The 17,249-nt window shown below is 43.7% G+C and overlaps 2 protein-coding genes across 13 annotated transcripts in view; both read right to left on the bottom strand.

The window, feature by feature from the left end:
• Window positions 1-1,547, bottom strand: part of LOC118380778 (zinc finger protein 512B-like) — a 115,322-nt gene extending 113,775 nt beyond the window's left edge. For 5 of the 9 annotated variants that reach the window (XR_008065288.1, XM_052463960.1, XM_052463962.1 and 2 more), the window contains exons 1-3: window positions 1,410-1,546; window positions 1,052-1,159; window positions 768-925 (exon numbers count right to left, since the gene is read on the bottom strand). Coding sequence is in view for 8 of the 9 variants with exons in the window: in XM_052463960.1 (XP_052319920.1) it covers window positions 768-925; window positions 1,052-1,057 (164 nt within the window). In the remaining variant the exon portion in view is untranslated. Of the gene's footprint in view, window positions 1-767; window positions 926-1,051; window positions 1,160-1,409 lie in introns of all 9 variants that reach the window. The other 4 variants (XM_052463961.1, XM_052463965.1, XM_052463964.1 and 1 more) reach the window with 3 other exon arrangements.
• Window positions 1,548-14,465: 12,918 nt separating this feature from the next.
• The window catches only part of LOC118375108 (sterile alpha motif domain-containing protein 10), a 123,177-nt gene continuing 120,393 nt past the window's right edge, over window positions 14,466-17,249 (bottom strand). For all 4 annotated transcript variants that reach the window (XM_052463959.1, XM_052463956.1, XM_052463958.1 and 1 more), the window contains exon 5: window positions 14,466-16,577. In XM_052463959.1, the coding sequence (XP_052319919.1) occupies window positions 16,512-16,577 (66 nt within the window). In that variant the 3' untranslated portion in view covers window positions 14,466-16,511. The remainder of the gene's footprint in view (window positions 16,578-17,249) is intronic.

Here is a 17,249-nt window from a genome sequence, read left to right as displayed (position 1 = left end):
TTCATCAATACCGTGGAGCAAACTCAAACATCCTGCATGTTCCAAAGAGTGATTTTGCTTCAGATGTTGAAAAAGGTTTGTCGTATTACCAGACTTCGTAGCCACCTGTCTACGGCACAATTTGCACCAAACATTGCTCTGCTCTTTACTGTTATGACCAGCAGGGATACTTGTGGTGCACCTTGAACACACACATGTGAGGTGAACACACACCTGATCAAAGGGGAGAAGCCACACACACACACAGACTCTGAGTTATGTGTATTACTGTTATACAACACCGTTACTGCTACGTTGCAACTATTATACTGCTACTTTAGTAGTATTGCCTACGTTTGATACCCTACTTTCCAATTCATGGCAGTTAGAAACCAGGACAGCATACAGCTGGCTGCAACCAAAGCGGAAACCCAGAAGCCTACTATGGAATCAAATTAAAAGCCGACAAGGGAATTAACAAAAGTAACAGCAGCAAAGTGAAAGAGTTGAGCTATTTGGGGAGTGTAACACTTACATGTTTGAAGGCTGCACAGGCACACAGTCAAACATCTAACACAACCTGCCATATTCACCTCTTGGTCCATGTGACATAGCTGGGTGAAAACGGCAGGTTGAGTTGCGTCTGTTTTACTCTAGATGGTTACATCGCGGCAATGGTTACATTTGCGTATGGAAATGTGCCACACTGGTGCATTTGAACGCTACTGGCCAATGTTTCCAGTGTTGTTGATGAATATCATCGGGACGTTGTCTTCTACTAGACCTACCTGGAATGTCGGAGTCCGGCTGGGTGGCCCGGGTCACCCATGTTACGGGTCAGGCCGTAGGGCTGCGCCTTTCCCGGTCTTACATGGCAATCACACCTGCCGTGTTGAGCGTCGGTGCAGGCGGACTGCCAGTCGTCACGGTCGGTCCTTAGCCCCCTCTGTGAATCCGAGGAAAGAAGAGGGGGGCGATGAAGAAGAGAGAACGGGAGGAGGAAAAGGGAAATTCCTATTTAAATCCTAGAGACTTTCACCCTTTTCCAGCCTTCACTTGCCCCCTCTCTCACATGCATGAATATGTCAACCACGAGGCACGTAGTCAACCTCAATCGTCTCGTTGGAAACTCAACGCGTATGAAATCAGCAGGCAGGAAAGATCGAGACGGCTCCGACTCCTTGAAGATAATATTTTAAATACAAGGTTTAATCTGGGCAGTGAAGCAAAATGGCGACTTTAATACGAAGGAGGAGTATTACAAATCATTGCGCTGGCTGGAGCTAAAGGGAGACACACAAATATGTTTAGTGCAGTAATTTGCAATAGCTGCACGAGAGTTAGTTCGAGTAAAAGAAAACGAACCGGAGGAAAAAAGCAACGAAAAGATTCGACCTCGGTCGCGTTCGTTGCCGTCTGCAGTTCCTTACCTCGGGGTTTTTATACGGGTATTATCTTCTCTGCCGTGTACAGTAATATAGTGTAGTGTGTTGGTTTATGCGCGTTTCCACTACCTTTGACAGTTGCAACTACAGCCTTCAGGCAACTTACAAACTCTCGCGTTATTATGAATGTAATCGAGCAAGTAATATTCAGGGGTTCTGCCTAATAAACCCGGTATGATACCGCTCATCCGAAGTAACGCTGTTCGGTCATGACGAAAAGGGGTTAAGGCTAAATTCTTAAAACCAGGCTTGATTAATCGTTTTAATCTGGTACCACTAACATTCGGCTTTTATCGTTAAGCGCAGTTTCAGGTAGCCAGTTGAACGCACGGCAAAAATAACCCCTCGATTGTAAATGTGTTTTCGGGCTGTTTCGTGGGTTTCATCCAGTCCCCCCAAACCACTGCTGGGGTAGCAATCAAAACTTGCATAGTGATACTGGGACAGAATTGAATAGGCTTTTCAGCTCTTATCAGATCAATCAATTTGATATAGAATGTGAAATAAATTACGGGATGATATGAAGACTATTATGGTTGAGCATTGCCGAGGTGTCATTTTATTCCAAAAAACCAAATCAATTTCGAAAACCAAGGTCACCTGAAAGTTTCGCTTATTTTCCCCGCTAATAAACGATTATTTATGATGATGATTATTATCGTCGTCATTATTGTTATATTTCTGTCAGCAAGTGTCTGTATGAGCGGCTAAATGTTCCCCATGTTACTCTGCTAATGATATTTAGGTCTAATGAATGTGGCATGTAGGTCTACTTCTGTATCATAGCCACATGCAGTGGGCTAACACAACCAGAGGAGACTTCAGCTCTCTCTCAGTGTGATTGGTGTCAGGCAGCATGACCTAATCATCAGAAACAATGATGTAATCTGTGTACACTGGCTGTTCCCCCAAACCCCCAGAAGAGGGCAGGGTATACTTATTTCAGGGCTGGGCAATATCAGAGCCCAAGCAGGGTCATAGGTGTAAAATGTATGCTACTTTCCACCACTCTTTGAAGTAGTTACTGACAGTGGTGGAAAAAGTACCCAATTGTCATACTTGAGTAAAAGTATAGATACCTTAATAGAAGGTGGGATATCCCTCCTAAATAGCTTGGGCTAATGTTCCTATCGACTCAGTAAGGCCAGCAGTCTAGTCTTTTTGAATTTATTTTTATTGGTATGTAACTGTTATGAAAGTTGTACAGTCAATTTAAACGCCACTTTAAACGTGTTCTTTAAAGTAAAAGTGAATGTCAGCCAGTAAAACACTACTTGAGTAAAAATCTAAATGTATTTGGTTTTAAATATACTTAAGTATCAAAAGTAAATCATTTAACATTCCTTATATTAAGCAAAGCAGACAGCACCATTTTCTTGTTTTTAAAATGTACCGATAGCCAGGTTCACACTCCAACACTCTGAGATTGTTGTGTTCTCCACATGTTCTCTTGATAAGTGTGTGAATTGGACTATTTTCCTGTCCTGCTAAGCATTCAAAATGTGGCGAGTACTTTTGGTTGTCAGGGAAAATATATGGAGTAAAAAGTACAATATTGTCTTTAGGAATGTAGTCAAGTAAAAATAAAAGTTGTCAAAAATATGAATATTAAAGTAAAGTACAGATACCCCAAAAATGACTTAAGTAGTACTTGAAAGTATTTTTACTGAAGTAGTACTTGAAAGTATTTTTACTTCAGTACTTCACACCACTGCGTACTGGTGAGACATGACTTGACAGTGAAAGCTATGTGGAGGAGCCCTTGCTTTCACCTGTCAAGTTATGTTAAATCAGGTAGGCCTGCTTCAAGGAAGGAATTATTAAGTATGCTGTTCTAATGTATTCCATCACCTTTCCTTCTCTGCTACTCTTCTTCTGGACTGATTTGAAAGTTTGTAAAGTGAAAGTAACATGACCAAAAACCTGCCTCCTTTCATCTGTCATAGCCTCAGAGCTTTAGAGTGTGTCGCCACATTTCATTATTGACAGCTTTCTTAATTTGCTCTACGATGGTTGTCTACCCCATCACATATCTATGAAATATCCAGTAGGGATGTTGCCTCAATACTGGGTTGTGACGCTTGTGAGACTAAGATATAGACAGGCCACAGGAGAAGCGACAGACAAATCAAATCTAGAATTGATTATTGGTTGGTATCGTTCAATCTTATGAATCTTGTCAGTGAGTGTAGTATTTCCTCAGCTCCTCTGACAGAGCGTTGTTCCATTATTCTTTCCTTTCGTTTTGATATTGACGAGACATTTCCGAAAGCATACTGGAAATGTAACTCTCTTTCAAAGAATGAGTCATTTTGTTTACAGTCTAAAGATCTTATCAGAGAAGCCTGTCTCGATTCTGCTCTTACTTATACTAACAAATGGTAAAAGATTCAATTCTGAATTCGATGTCTTGCCGTCATTACTGGTAAAATGCGAGTTCGGAAAAGATTTTCCAAGCAGATGGATATTATTGTTGATATCAACAGGCTGAGCAATAAACTTGACTTAAATGAAGATGAAAAAGCCAAGCTTGCTAAATGCCAATTTGTCCTGCACGACATATACAACGATAAGGCAAAGGGCACCTTCATCCGTTCAAAGGCCGAATGGACAAATGTGGAAAAAACATGATTACTTTCATTTGGAGAAGTGTAGGCAGACTAGGAATAGTACTGCATCCATTTATGCAAATGACACCGTAATAGTTCTTATACCCAAACCAAAGAAGGGCTCTCTTTACCTGGACAATTGGAGACCAATCACATTGTTGGCAACTGACAATAAGTTACTAGCCCATGTCTATGCCAATAGGCTGAAACAAGGCCTTGGTGATATAATCAGTGAAACTCAATCAGCTTTCATTAAAGGAAGGAGTATTCATAACTGTATACTATTGGTATTGGATATTTTAGATTACAGTGAGTTAATGGAAGATGATGGCTTTATGTTGTTTTTAGATAGTTTTTAATGGATTTTGACACTTTAGAGCACAACTTTATATTTAGAACTCTACTTTTGGGTTTGGGGAGATTTTCTGTAAAGTGATAAGGATGATGTATAATGGATCATCCCCTCATTGTCACGAATCCCGCCGAAGATGGGGCCTCTTCCTGTTCGGGCGGCGCTCGGCGGTCGTCGGCGCCGGCCTATTAGCTGCCATCGATTCCCTTATGTTCTGTTAATTGGGTCTAATTGGGTACACCTGTTTTGAGTTAGTTTTGTTTATAGGCTATTTAAGTGCACTAGGCCCGCTGGGTATTGTGCGGGCTTGTTCTCTGTTTATTTGGTTTTGGTGTATTTAGTGTGATCACTATTTTTCCGGACAGTTTTTGTCCTGTGTATTTTGGATGGGTTGTTTCATGCGCCCTTGTGTTTTGCATGTCCATGTCTCCGCTGTCGTTCAATGTAATTCAATATATTGCTATGGAAGTGACCAACCCATGCATGGGTGGTGGGACACAATGCAAATAGTCTGGGTAGCTATTTGATTACCTGTTCAGGAGTCTTATGGCTTGGGGGTAAAAACAGTTGAGAAGCATTTTGGTCCTAGACTTGTCGCTCCGGTACCACTTGCCATACGGGAGCAGAGAGAACAGTCTATGACTGGGGTGGCTGGGGTCTTTGACAATATTTAGGGCCTTCCTCTGTCACCGCCTGGTGTAGAGGTCCTGGACGGCAGGCAGCTTAGCCCCAGTGATGTACTGGTCCGTACGCACTACCATCTGTAGTGCCTTGCGGTTGGAGGCTGAGCAGTTGCCGTACCAGGTAGTGATGCAAACAGTCAGGATGCTCTCGATGTTGCAGCTGTAGAACCTTTTGAGGATCTCAGGGCCCATGCCAAATCTTTTTAGTTTCCCGAGGAGGAATAGGTTTTGTTGTGCCCTCTTCACAACTGTCTTGGTGTGTTTGGACCATTCTAGTTTGTTGTTGATGTGGACACAGAGGAACTTGAAGCTCCAAACCTGCTCCACTACAGCCCCGTCGATGAGAATGGGGGCGTGCTAGGGTCCTCCTTTTTCTGTAGTCCACAATCATCTCCTTTGTCTTGATTACATTGAGGAAGAGGTTGTTATTCTGGCACCACCCGCCCAGGTCTCTGACCTCCTCCCTATGGGCTGTTTCATCGTTGTCGGTGATCAGGCCTTCCATTGTTGTGTTGTCTGCAAACTTAATGATGATGTTGGAGTCGTGCCTGGCCATGCAGTTTTGGATGAACAGGGAGTACAGGAGGGGACTGAGCACGCACCCCTGAGGGGCTCCAGTGTGGAGGATCAGCGTGGGTAATGTGTTTCTACCTACCCTCACCACCTGGGGACGGCCCGTCAGGAAGTCCAGGATCCAGTTGCAGAGGGAGGGTCCTTAGCTTAGTGATGAGCTTTGAGGGTACTATGGTGATGAATGCAGAGCTGTAGTCAATGAATAGCATTCTCACGTAGGTTTTATTTTTGTCCAGGTGGGAAAGGGCAGTGTGGAGTACAATAGAGATTGCATCATCTGTGGATCTGTTTGAAAGGTATGCAAATTGGAGTGGGTATAGGGTTTCTGGGATAATGGTGTTAATGTGAGCCATTACCAGCCTTTCAAAGCACTTAATGGCTACATATGTGAGTGCTACGGGTCTGTAGTAATTTAGGCAGGTTACCTTAGTGCTCATTAGCAGAAATTGTCGGTCCTCAATCTCAAACAAATGGGGATGTTTTACCCCATCCATCAATCTTCCTCCTCTCTTACGACATACAGGTAACTGCCAAAATAAAGGAAACACTTGAGTATACTAGGTATACAAAGTATATAGAAAGCAGGTGCTTCCACACAAGTGTGGTTTCTCAGTTAATTAAGCAATTAACATCCCATCATACTTAGTGTCATATACACAAATGCCCAGTTGTCCATTGTTTTAGGTTAGAAGAAGAGATCTCAGTGACTTTGAAAGAGGGGTCTCAAAGGAGCACAGGGGGTTTAAAGGGTGTGTGTGTGTGTCTCTCAGTCACCAGATCTCAGCCCAATAAAACACTGGGAGATTCTAGAGTGGCGCCTGAGACTAGTGTTTTCCTCCACCATCAACACAACACCAAATGATGGAATCTGTCGTGGAAGAATGGTGTGGCATCCCTCCGATAGAGTTCCAGATACTTGTAGAATCCATGCCAAGGCACGTTGAAGCTGTTCTGGTAGCTCGTGGTGGCACAATGCCCTACTAAGACGCTAAATGTTGGTGTTTCCTTTATTTTGGCAGGTACCTGTATTAGACCACAGTGCTAAGTGATAGCTGTCAATCCATCACGCAGATGTAGAGGAGTGTCCCAGTATTTTAAGCTACCTCCTGCTGTTCCCCTGGTCTGGGTTATAATTCAGCCTAATGAATGGTTATGGCAGGCTCCTGGTTGACAGACCATAAATCCCTAATACAGGCATTGATTTACTCCTCCCTGTCTCTGCTGAGCACAAGCCTGGTTAATGGCTCATAAAAGCTGTCAGGTGGAGCCCTATAAGCCAACGTTTGAAAAAGACAGGCGTTGGAATAAGAAAGAGTGAAAAGGTGAGAGAGAAATGAATACACAATCACAGGTTAGAAATACTATCTCCCTACCTACCTGCTCCACAGCTATACGCTCTATCACCTCTACCTCTGCCCATGATGAGACCGTCACACTGTTGACCGGGCTTGTTTACCATACAATCATCAACACGATAAGGATTTACATGTAATTAGGCAGGGAGATGCTTGGTATCACCTAGTAATTGTCTCCCAGCAGTAAACCATGCAGGCATGCAGACAGGATGGTGACAGGGGGAACTGTTTGGTATTCACTTACCCATCCACTGAGTGACAGATAAAGGCACTGGTGCAAGGTGCCTTCGTCTGGATAGGATGTGATATCCCTCCCAGTCTCTGTTTTTCTCCCCCCACTTCCTCTCTGTTTCTTTTTTTGCTCTTCATCTATTATATATAGATTTTTGTACTTTTACCCCTTTTTCTCTCCAATATCCAATTGGTAGTTACAGTCTTGTCCCATCACTGCAACTCCCCTACGGACTTGGGAGAGGTGAAGGTTGAGAGCCATGCGTCCTCTGAAAAACAACCCTGCTCACTTAATCGGAAAGCCAGCCACACCAATGTGCTGGATGAAACACTGGCCAGCTGGCAACCGAGGTCAGCTTGCAGGCACCCGGCCCAGCACAAGGAGTCGCTAGTGCGCAATGGGACAAGGAAATCCCGGCCGGCCAAACCCACCCGTAACTCGGACGAAGCTGGGCAAATTGTGTGCCGCCTCATGGGTCTGTGACACAGCCTGGGATCGAACCCGGTTCTGTATTGACGCCTTAAGCACTGCGATGCAGTGCCTAAGACCGCTGCGCCACTCGGGAGCCCCATATCTCCATATATTTTTATACTTTTTTAGATATCTTACTTATTCTATCCATTCTCCCTCTACCACTCTCCATCTCTCTCTTCCTCTTCTCTGTGTACATATCTCTCCCTTCCTCTTTTTTTCTGTCCCTCTCTGCTCTAGACACAGCACCTCTAACCGTTATGCATCCCTCATGCATGTCAGAAAGAAAGGGACAAGGAAGAGGGCAGGGGGTCAAAGAAACATGACCATATCCAGAGAACACCAGACAACAGGACAAACATAAAACGTCATTGTTTGATATCATTTAAGACTCTAGATTTCAGGGAATGGCAGTTACAGTTTTCAAACATGCTAAATGCTCCAACTTCCTAAGGGGGAATTTGACTGACCCCCTCCGGACCTCCCCCGACTCAACATTAGGCCTACATCAGCATCACCTTATCAGAACATCGAATGGAGCAGAGGAGGGGAGGAGGTATGGAGAGAGTAGCCCCACAGAGTTAAGTAAACACAAGACTTCTGGGGAATAGAGCAGAGGAGGGGAGGAGGTATGGAGCGAGTAGCCCCACAGAGTTAAGTAAACACAAGACTTCTAGGGAATGGAGCAGAGGAGGGGAGGAGGTATGGAGAGAGTATCCCCACAGAGTTAAGTAAACACAAGACTTCTAGGGAATGGAGCAGAGGAGGGGAGGAGGTATGGAGAGAGTAGTCCCACAGAGTTAAGTAAACACAAGACTTCTGGGGAATAGAGCAGAGGAGGGGAGGAGGTATGGAGAGAGTAGCCCCACAGAGTTAAGTAAACACAAGACTTCTGGGGAATAGAGCAGAGGAGGGGAGGAGGTATGGAGCGAGTAGCCCCACAGAGTTAAGTAAACACAAGACTTCTAAGGAATGGAGCAGAGGAGGGGAGGAGGTATGGAGAGAGTAGCCCCACAGAGTTTATAAACACAAGACTTCTGGGGAATAGAGCAGACCAGGCCAGGGTTTGGGGTTGGAGAGCAGCTAAATGAGATAAAATAGATAAGAAAAATGATTTGTTAGTTGTTGATTTTTGTTCATTTAAAGGTACAACCTAGATTCGAGCCAATATTGAACATGTTACTACACCAACTGTTACACCCAATGACAAGTTTATGCGCATGAGCTTAGCTAGCCAACGTTGCCATGACATCGCCTGTGTGATCGGGGATTTCTGCTGCCTATCTTCATACTGTACTGTCTTTGGTAGCCTGTTCCTCAGAACAGTTCAGTGCACAAGAAGACCTGCTCCCCTTTACCATCATTTCTGAAACGGGAAACTCCATTTTCTGAGTGAAACAGAACCACATATATCGGCTTCTTTCTTCAAAGGATCCCAATTCACAGTCATTCTGGGTATCTGTTTACTAGTTAGTTTATGAAGCACAGGAACAGTAGGCTGTCTGGATGTCTGCATTCACAGTGTGACATTAACAGTTCCAGCTCTACAGTATATACCCTGCTGCTTTTCAATAACACATTGAGTACTTGGGCTACCAGGTGTGTGGAACATAGAGAGAGAGAGACAGAGAGACAGAGAGACAGAGAGACAAAGAGACAAAGAGACAAAGAGAGAGAGAGAGAGAGAGAGAGAGAGAGAGAGAGAGAGAGAGAGAGAGAGAGAGAGAGAGAGAGAGAGAGAGAGAGAGAGACAGAGAGAGAGAGAGACAGGGAGCGAGAGAGAGAGAGACAGAGAGAGAGAGAGAGACAGAGAGAGAGAGAGAGAGAGAGACAGAGAGAGAGAGAGAGACAGAGAGAGAGACAGGGAGAGAGAGAGACAGGGAGCGAGAGAGACCCCTCCGAGCACCCCCTGTCAGCCACCCTGATAGCCCTTCTGACAACCCCCTCACACCCACTGAGGACAAACACAAGACACAGATTGTACTACTTATGGACTCAAATGGGAAATATATAGAAGAAAAAAACTTTTTCCCAAACATAGTGTGTCTAAACTCTGGTGTCCAAACACCCAGCGTGCCCTCGACCTTCTGTCTGAGGACCAACTAGGTTCACCCAGCCACATAATAATACACACAGGCACAAACGACCTGAGAGCACAGCAGGAAAGGGTGGCAACAGCACTGAAGGGAGTGATTGAAAAGGCTTCTTCTACTTTCCCCAACGCACAAGTGGTTATCTCCACCCTGCTACCACGAAAAGACTTCCACCCTGCCACAATACAGCGGGTAAACGCAAGTATTTCCCGTGACTGTGCCTCAAAACCAAATGTTTTCCTGGCCCACCACTCCACCCTGGACTTGAACAGCCTCTATGACCAGTTCCACCTCTACAAGGCAGCAGTGCCCACCTTTGCCAGGACCCTAAAGGACATCGCTCTCAAACGTATCCCCAACACTTCACACAGGAGCAACAGATCAATAGACTCTCCACCCAGACCAGCGAGACACCCTCCCAGACCTGCAGGACCCCCCTGGACCTACACATAGAGGACCCACGCCAAGAGGAATTACATCCAGACCACAGTACACCCAGACACATCCACACCCCCACCCCAACCAATCAACACCCCCCACGTCAACCATGCCCACACCCCATTTAGGCCCCCTCAGATCAGACCTATGCCACTCCTGCCCACCCCATGCACCCCACCCCCGCAAAGAGGGCCTCAACATGGAAGCCACACATACGCCCAGGTAGTGAGCGGGCAAACAGTCCCAACCCCCACTCTCACACTCGCCCAAGCCAATAGCATGTACCAGATGCTCAGCAGGCTCTGCTCACACTTACTGGCCTGAGGCCAAACCACACGACCAACAACATTGGACATTCTATGGAACAAAATGCCTTCACTATATCATCCTGGAATATCCAAGGCCTGAGGTCATCTGCCTTTGGCCTAAAGAGCAGAAACCCGGACTTCACCAAAGAAATCGGTAACACAGACATTGTCATCCTGCAAGAAACCTGGTATAGAGGAGACGGACCCACTGGTTGCCCTCTAGGTTACAGAGAGCTGGTAGTCCCATCCACCAAACTACCAGGTGTGAAACAGGGAAGGGACTCAGGGGGTATGCTAATTTGGTATAGAGCAGACCTAACTCACTCCATTAAATTAATCAAAACAGGAACATTCTACATTTGGCTAGAAATTCAAAAGGAAATTATCCTAACAGAGAAAAATGTCCTCCTGTGTGCTACCTATATCCCCCCACTAGAATCCCCATATTTTAATGAAGACAGCTTCTCCATCCTGGAGGGCGAAATCAATCATTTCCAGGCCCAGGGACATGTACTAGTCTGTGGCGACCTAAATGCCAGAACCGGACAAGAACCTGACACCCTCAGCACACAACGGGGACAAACATCTGCCTGGAGGTGACAGCATTCCCTCCCACATATGCCCCCCTAGGCACAACTATGACAACATAACCAACAAAAACGGGTCACAACTCCTGCAGCTCTGTCGCACGCTGGGTATGTACATAGTCAACGGTAGGCTTCGAGGGGACTCCTATGGTAGATACACCTATAGCTCATCTCTTGGCAGTAGTACTGTAGACTACTTTATCACTGACCTCAACCCAGAATCTCTCAGAGCGTTCACAGTCAGTCCACTAACACCCCTATCAGACCACAGCAAAATCACAGTCTACTTAAACAGAGCAATACTCAACCACGAGGCATCAAAGCCAAAGGAAATGAGTAACATTAAGAAATGCTATAGGTGGAAGGAATGCAGTTTGGAAACCTACCAAAAACAATTAGGCAACAACAAATTCAATCCCTTTTAGACAATTTCCTGGGTAAAACGTTCCACTGTAATAGTGAAGGTGTAAACTTGGCAGTAGAAAATCTTAACAGTATATTTGACCTCTCAGCTTCCCTATCAAATCTAAAAATCTCAAATAGAAAACCGAAGAAAATTAACAATAATGACAAATGGTTTGATGAGGAATGCAAAAATCTAAGAAAGAAATTGAGAAACCTGTCCAACCAAAAACATAGAGACCCGGAAAACCTGAGTCTACGCCTTCACTATGGTGAATCACTAAAACAATACAGAAACACACTACGGAAAAAGAAGGAACAGCATGTCAGAAATCAGCTCAATGCAATTGAAGAATCCATAGACTCTAACCACTTCTGGGAAAATTGGAAAACACTAAACAAACAACAACACGAAGAATTATCTATCCAAAATGGAGATGTCTGGGTAAACCACTTCTCCAATCTTTTTGGTTCTATAACAAAGAACAAAGAGCAAAAACATATACATGATCAACTACAGATCTTAGAATCAACTATTAAAGACTACCAGAACCCACTGGATTCTCCAATTACATTGAATGAGTTACAGGACAAAATAAAAACCCTCCAACCCAAAAAGGCCTGTGGTGTCGATGGTATCCTCAATGAAATGATCAAATATACAGACAACAAATTCCAACTGGCTATACTAAAACTATTTAACATCATACTTAGCTCTGGCATCTTCCCCAATATTTGGAACCAAGGACTGATCACCCCAATCCACAAAAGTGGAGACAAATTTGACCCCAATAACTACCGTGGAATATGTGTCAACAGTAACCTTGGGAAAATCCTCTGCATTATTATTAACAGCAGACTCGTACATTTCCTCAATGAAAACAATGTACTGAGCAAATGTCAAATTGGCTTTTTACCAAATTACCGTACAACAGACCATGTATTCACCCTGCACACCTTAATTGACAACCAAACAAACCAAAACAAAGGCAAAGTCTTCTCATGCTTTGTTGATTTCAAAAAGCCTTCGACTCAATTTGGCATGAGGGTCTGCTATACAAACTGATGGAAAGTGGTGTTGGGGGTAAAACATATGACATCATAAAATCCATGTATACAAACAACAAGTGTGCAGTTAAAATTGGCAAAAAACACACACATTTCTTCACACAGGGTCGTGGGGTTAGACAGGGATGCAGCTTAAGCCCCACCCTCTTCAACATATATATCAACGAACTGGCGCGGGCACTAGAAAAGTCTGCAGCACCCGGCCTCCCCTGCTAGAATCCGAAGTCAAATGTCTGCTGTTTGCTGATGATCTGGTGCTTCTGTCACCAACCAAGGAGGGCCTACAGCAGCACCTAGATCTTATGCACAGATTCTGTCAGACCTGGGCCCTGACAGTAAATCTCAGTAAGACCAAAATAATGGTGTTCCAAAAAAAGGTCGAGTCACCAGGACCACAAATACAAATTCCATCTCGACACTGTTGCCCTAGAGCACACAAAAAACTATACATACCTTGGCCTAAACATCAGCGCCACAGGTAACTTCCACAAAGGTGTGAACGATCTGAGAGACAAGGCAAGAAGGGCATTCTATGCCATCAAAAGAAACATAAATTTCAACATACCAATTAGGATTTGGCTAAAAATACTTGAATCAGTCATAGAGCCCATTGCCCTTTATGGTTGTGAGGTCTGGGGTCCGCTCACCAACCAAGACTTCACAAAATGGGACAAACACCAAATTGAGACTCTGCACGCAGAATTCTGCAAAAATATCCTCCGTGTACAACGTAAAACACCAAATAATGCATGCAGAGCAGAATTAGGCCGATACCCACTAATTATCAAAATCCAGAAAAGAGCCATTAAATTCTACAACCACCTAAAAGGAAGCGATTCACAAACCTTCCATAACAAAGCCATCACAAACAGAGAGATGAACCTGGAGAAGAGTCCCCTAAGCAAACTGGTCCTGGGGCTCTGTTCACAAACACAAACACACCCTACAGAGCCCCAGGACAACAGCACAATTAGACCCAACCAAATCATGAGAAAACAAAAGATAATTACTTAACACATTGGAAAGAATTAACAAAAAAACAGAGCAAACTAGAATGCTATTTGGCCCTACACAGAGAGTACACAGCGGCAGAATACCTGACCACTGTGACTGACCCAAAATTAAGGAAAGCTTTGACTATGTACAGACTCAGTGAGCATAGCCTTGCTATTGAGAAAGGCCGCCGTAGGCAGACATGGCTCTCAAGAGAAGACAGGCTATGTGCTCACTGCCCACAAAATGAGGTGGAAACTGAGCTGCACTTCCTAACCTCCTGCCCAATGTATGACCATATTAGAGAGACATATTTCCCCCAGATCACACAGATCCACAAAGAATTCGAAAACATATCCAATTTTGAAAAACTCCCATACCTACTGGGTGAAATTCCACAGTGTGCCATCACAGCAGCAAGATTTGTGACCTGTTGCCACGAGAAAAGGGCAACCAGTGAAGAACAAACACCATTGTAAATACAACCCATATTTATGCTTATTTATTTTATCTTGTGTCCTTTAATTATTTGTACATTGTGTATGTGTGTATATATATATATATATATATATGTATATATATATATATATATATATATATATGTGTGTATGTGTATATATATATATATGTATATATGTATATATATATATATATATATATATAATATGACATTTGTAATGTCTTTACTGTTTTGAAACTGTTGTATGTGTAATGTTTACTGTTAATTTTTGTTGTTTTTCACTTTATATATTCACTTTGTATGTTGTCTGCCTCACTTGCTTTGGCAATGTTAACACATGTTTCCCATGCCAATAAAGCCCTTGAATTGAATTGAATTGAATTGAGAGAGAGACAGAGAGAGAGAGATAAACTCCCATATCTACTGGGTGAAATTCCACAGTGTGCCATCACAGCAGCAAGATGTGTGACCTGTTGCCACGAGAAAAGGGCAACCAGTGAAGAACAAACACCATTGTAAATACAACCCATATTTATGCTTATTTATTTTATCCTGTGTCCTTTAACCATTTGTACATTGTTAAAACACTGTATATATAATATGACGTTTGTAATGTCTTTATTGTTTTGAAACTTCTGTATGTGTAATATTTACTGTTCATTTTTATTGTTTATTTCACTTTATATATTCACTTTATATATTATCTACCTCACTTGCTTTGGCAATGTTAACACATGTTTCCCATGCCAATAAAGCCCTTGAATTGAATTGAATTGACAGAGAAAAGCAGCAGGATAGCCCTCAAGGACTAATGTTTTGTACTCCTGATAATTAGGGGAAAATACACTAAATATACGTAGGATAAATATTATTTTTACACAATAGAGTTGTGACTACAGTATACTATTACTGCATCATGGGAGATGTAGGCATTTGACTCATACTGCTAGAAAAGAACCATTCCTTCTGGCCAGCTACACCATGTACCGATGATGGCTTTATCAAATACAACTATGGCAAAAACATTTACTCCAAATCATAGCATGTTCTTTCAATTCCCTCTGTTGATAAAACACTAAATGTATAGATAGATCTACATTATATTCAGCTCTACAAATTATATTACTCTAGAACGTTCAAATATATCTGTTTGTCATAGACATGGTTCATGGACAGTACAAAGAGATGATCTGGGAGGTGACATTCTGTACATCGTCATGACACAGCTTTATAGAAGAAAGGAAGAGAACATGCTTTGGGGAGAGGGTGCTCACGTAGGCAATGATGTACGTTATACTGTATGAATTAGATCTATCAAAATGATATACATATTCCAAAATGAAAATCCTGAGAAGAAAAGATACATTGTGAACAGGGTTGTGGGAATCATACAGAGTCATTGACATTCGGTTTCTCATTTCCTTTCCACCCATCTTGGAATGAGCCACCCACTGTAATCTACTCCATTGATTGATCAGTAATAGTTCTCATCCGCAATGAAAGAAGAGGCCAAGAACCTCATGTAGTTATAATAATATAACTTTGATTTGACAAATTGATTTGTCTACAATGTCAACGTCAGTTCATACATCTTTTATCTATGGCCCAGTCTGTGCTCCTTTATTCAGAAGTTCACTGTCTCTTTCTCTCCCACTCCGTCGCTCCTCGTTTAAACCAGTTTGGCCTTGTTGAATGGGAATCCTCCTTCAGTCTGTTTGTCATGTAGAAAATAGACTCTTCTCTCCCCCTATTCCATTCTCTCCTTTCTTCCGTTCTCTCCCCTCTTCCGTTCTCTCCCCTCTTCAGTTCTCTCCCCTCTTCAGTTCTCTCCCCTCTTCAGTTCTCTCCCCTCTTCAGTTCTCTCCCCTCTTCCGTTCTCTCCCCTCTTCAGTTCTCTGCCCTCTTCCGTTCTCTCCCCTCTTCAGTTCTCTCCCCTCTTCAGTTCTCTCCCCTCTTCAGTTCTCTCCCCTCTTCAGTTCTCTCCCCACTTCAGTTCTCTCCCCTCTTCAGTTCTCTCCTCTCTTCCGTTCTCTCCCCTCTTCAGTTCTCTCCTCTCTTCCGTTCTCTCCCCTCTTCAGTTCTCTCCCCACTTCAGTTCTCTCCCCTCTTCAGTTCTCTCCTCTCTTCCGTTCTCTCCCCTCTTCCGTTCTCTCCCCTCTTCAGTTCTCTCCCCTCTTCAGTTCTCTCCCCTATTCAGTTCTCTCCCCTCTTCAGTTCTCTCCCCACTTCAGTTCTCTCCCCTCTTCAGTTCTCTCCTCTCTTCCGTTCTCTCCCCTCTTCAGTTCTCTCCTCTCTTCCGTTCTCTCCCCTCTTCAGTTCTCTCCTCTCTTCAGTTCTCTCCCCTCTTCTGTTCTCTCCTCTCTTCAGTTCTCTCCCCTCTTCAGTTCTCTCCCCTCTTCAGTTCTCTCCTTTTACAGCCCAGTTCTGCTGTCACATATCTGGAGCGACCAGGTCCTACCATAGCTACTGGTGACGTATTGTTTCAGCGGAGGAGAAAGGGATCGAGCTAAGAAAGGTTTCCGAAGGAGGCTGCAGGGAGAGAGAGAGATCGAGAGGCAAATTCATTATTTAGATATGGATAGAAGGAACAGTGGGGTTTGGGGTTAGATGGGCATCACTGGGTGTCTTTCACACCCTGATAGCCAATTCCAACACACACACCCAAATCCAGAACCCCTGCCTCCATATTACCTCTCTTCAAACTCTGTCAACAACCTGGTTGCATTGAGAATTGTTTCTGAAAAAGGAGTCTGTAGGAGTGTAACCTCAGGTTCAGGTAAAACCATTCTCAAACTCATTGACCTCTATGAACGGTTGATTTCTGTGACAACTACACTCTGCCTCAAATGACAACAAAGGACGCTGGGAAGACTATATTTCCTATATGAGGAATAAAACACTAAAACGAAGACCTTTGGCATTTGAGTTATCCCTCCCCTGATATGGAGAGAGTAACAGCCACCTGTCTCCAAGACATGGTCAAATCTAACATGGTATTGGAATGAAACACCCTGAGACAGACACAGGGAGAGACTGGGTTAGCAGGTAGAGACAGAAAGGCACACGGGATTGAGGGGGTGTCTTGAGATTGTTCAGGTAAAGAGGTACTTTCTCTCTGATATAAACACATCAGAGACCAGGGAGAAGAGAGGAGAGAGAAAGCAGAGAGGCGGACAAAGGTGTTCCGGAGAAAATGTGTGT

Source organism: Oncorhynchus keta, chromosome 15 (genome assembly GCF_023373465.1).
Source record: "Oncorhynchus keta strain PuntledgeMale-10-30-2019 chromosome 15, Oket_V2, whole genome shotgun sequence".
Taxonomy (NCBI): Eukaryota; Metazoa; Chordata; class Actinopteri; order Salmoniformes; family Salmonidae; genus Oncorhynchus; species Oncorhynchus keta.
Note: the sequence above shows the minus strand (reverse complement) of the source record. Positions and strands in the feature narration are given on the sequence as shown.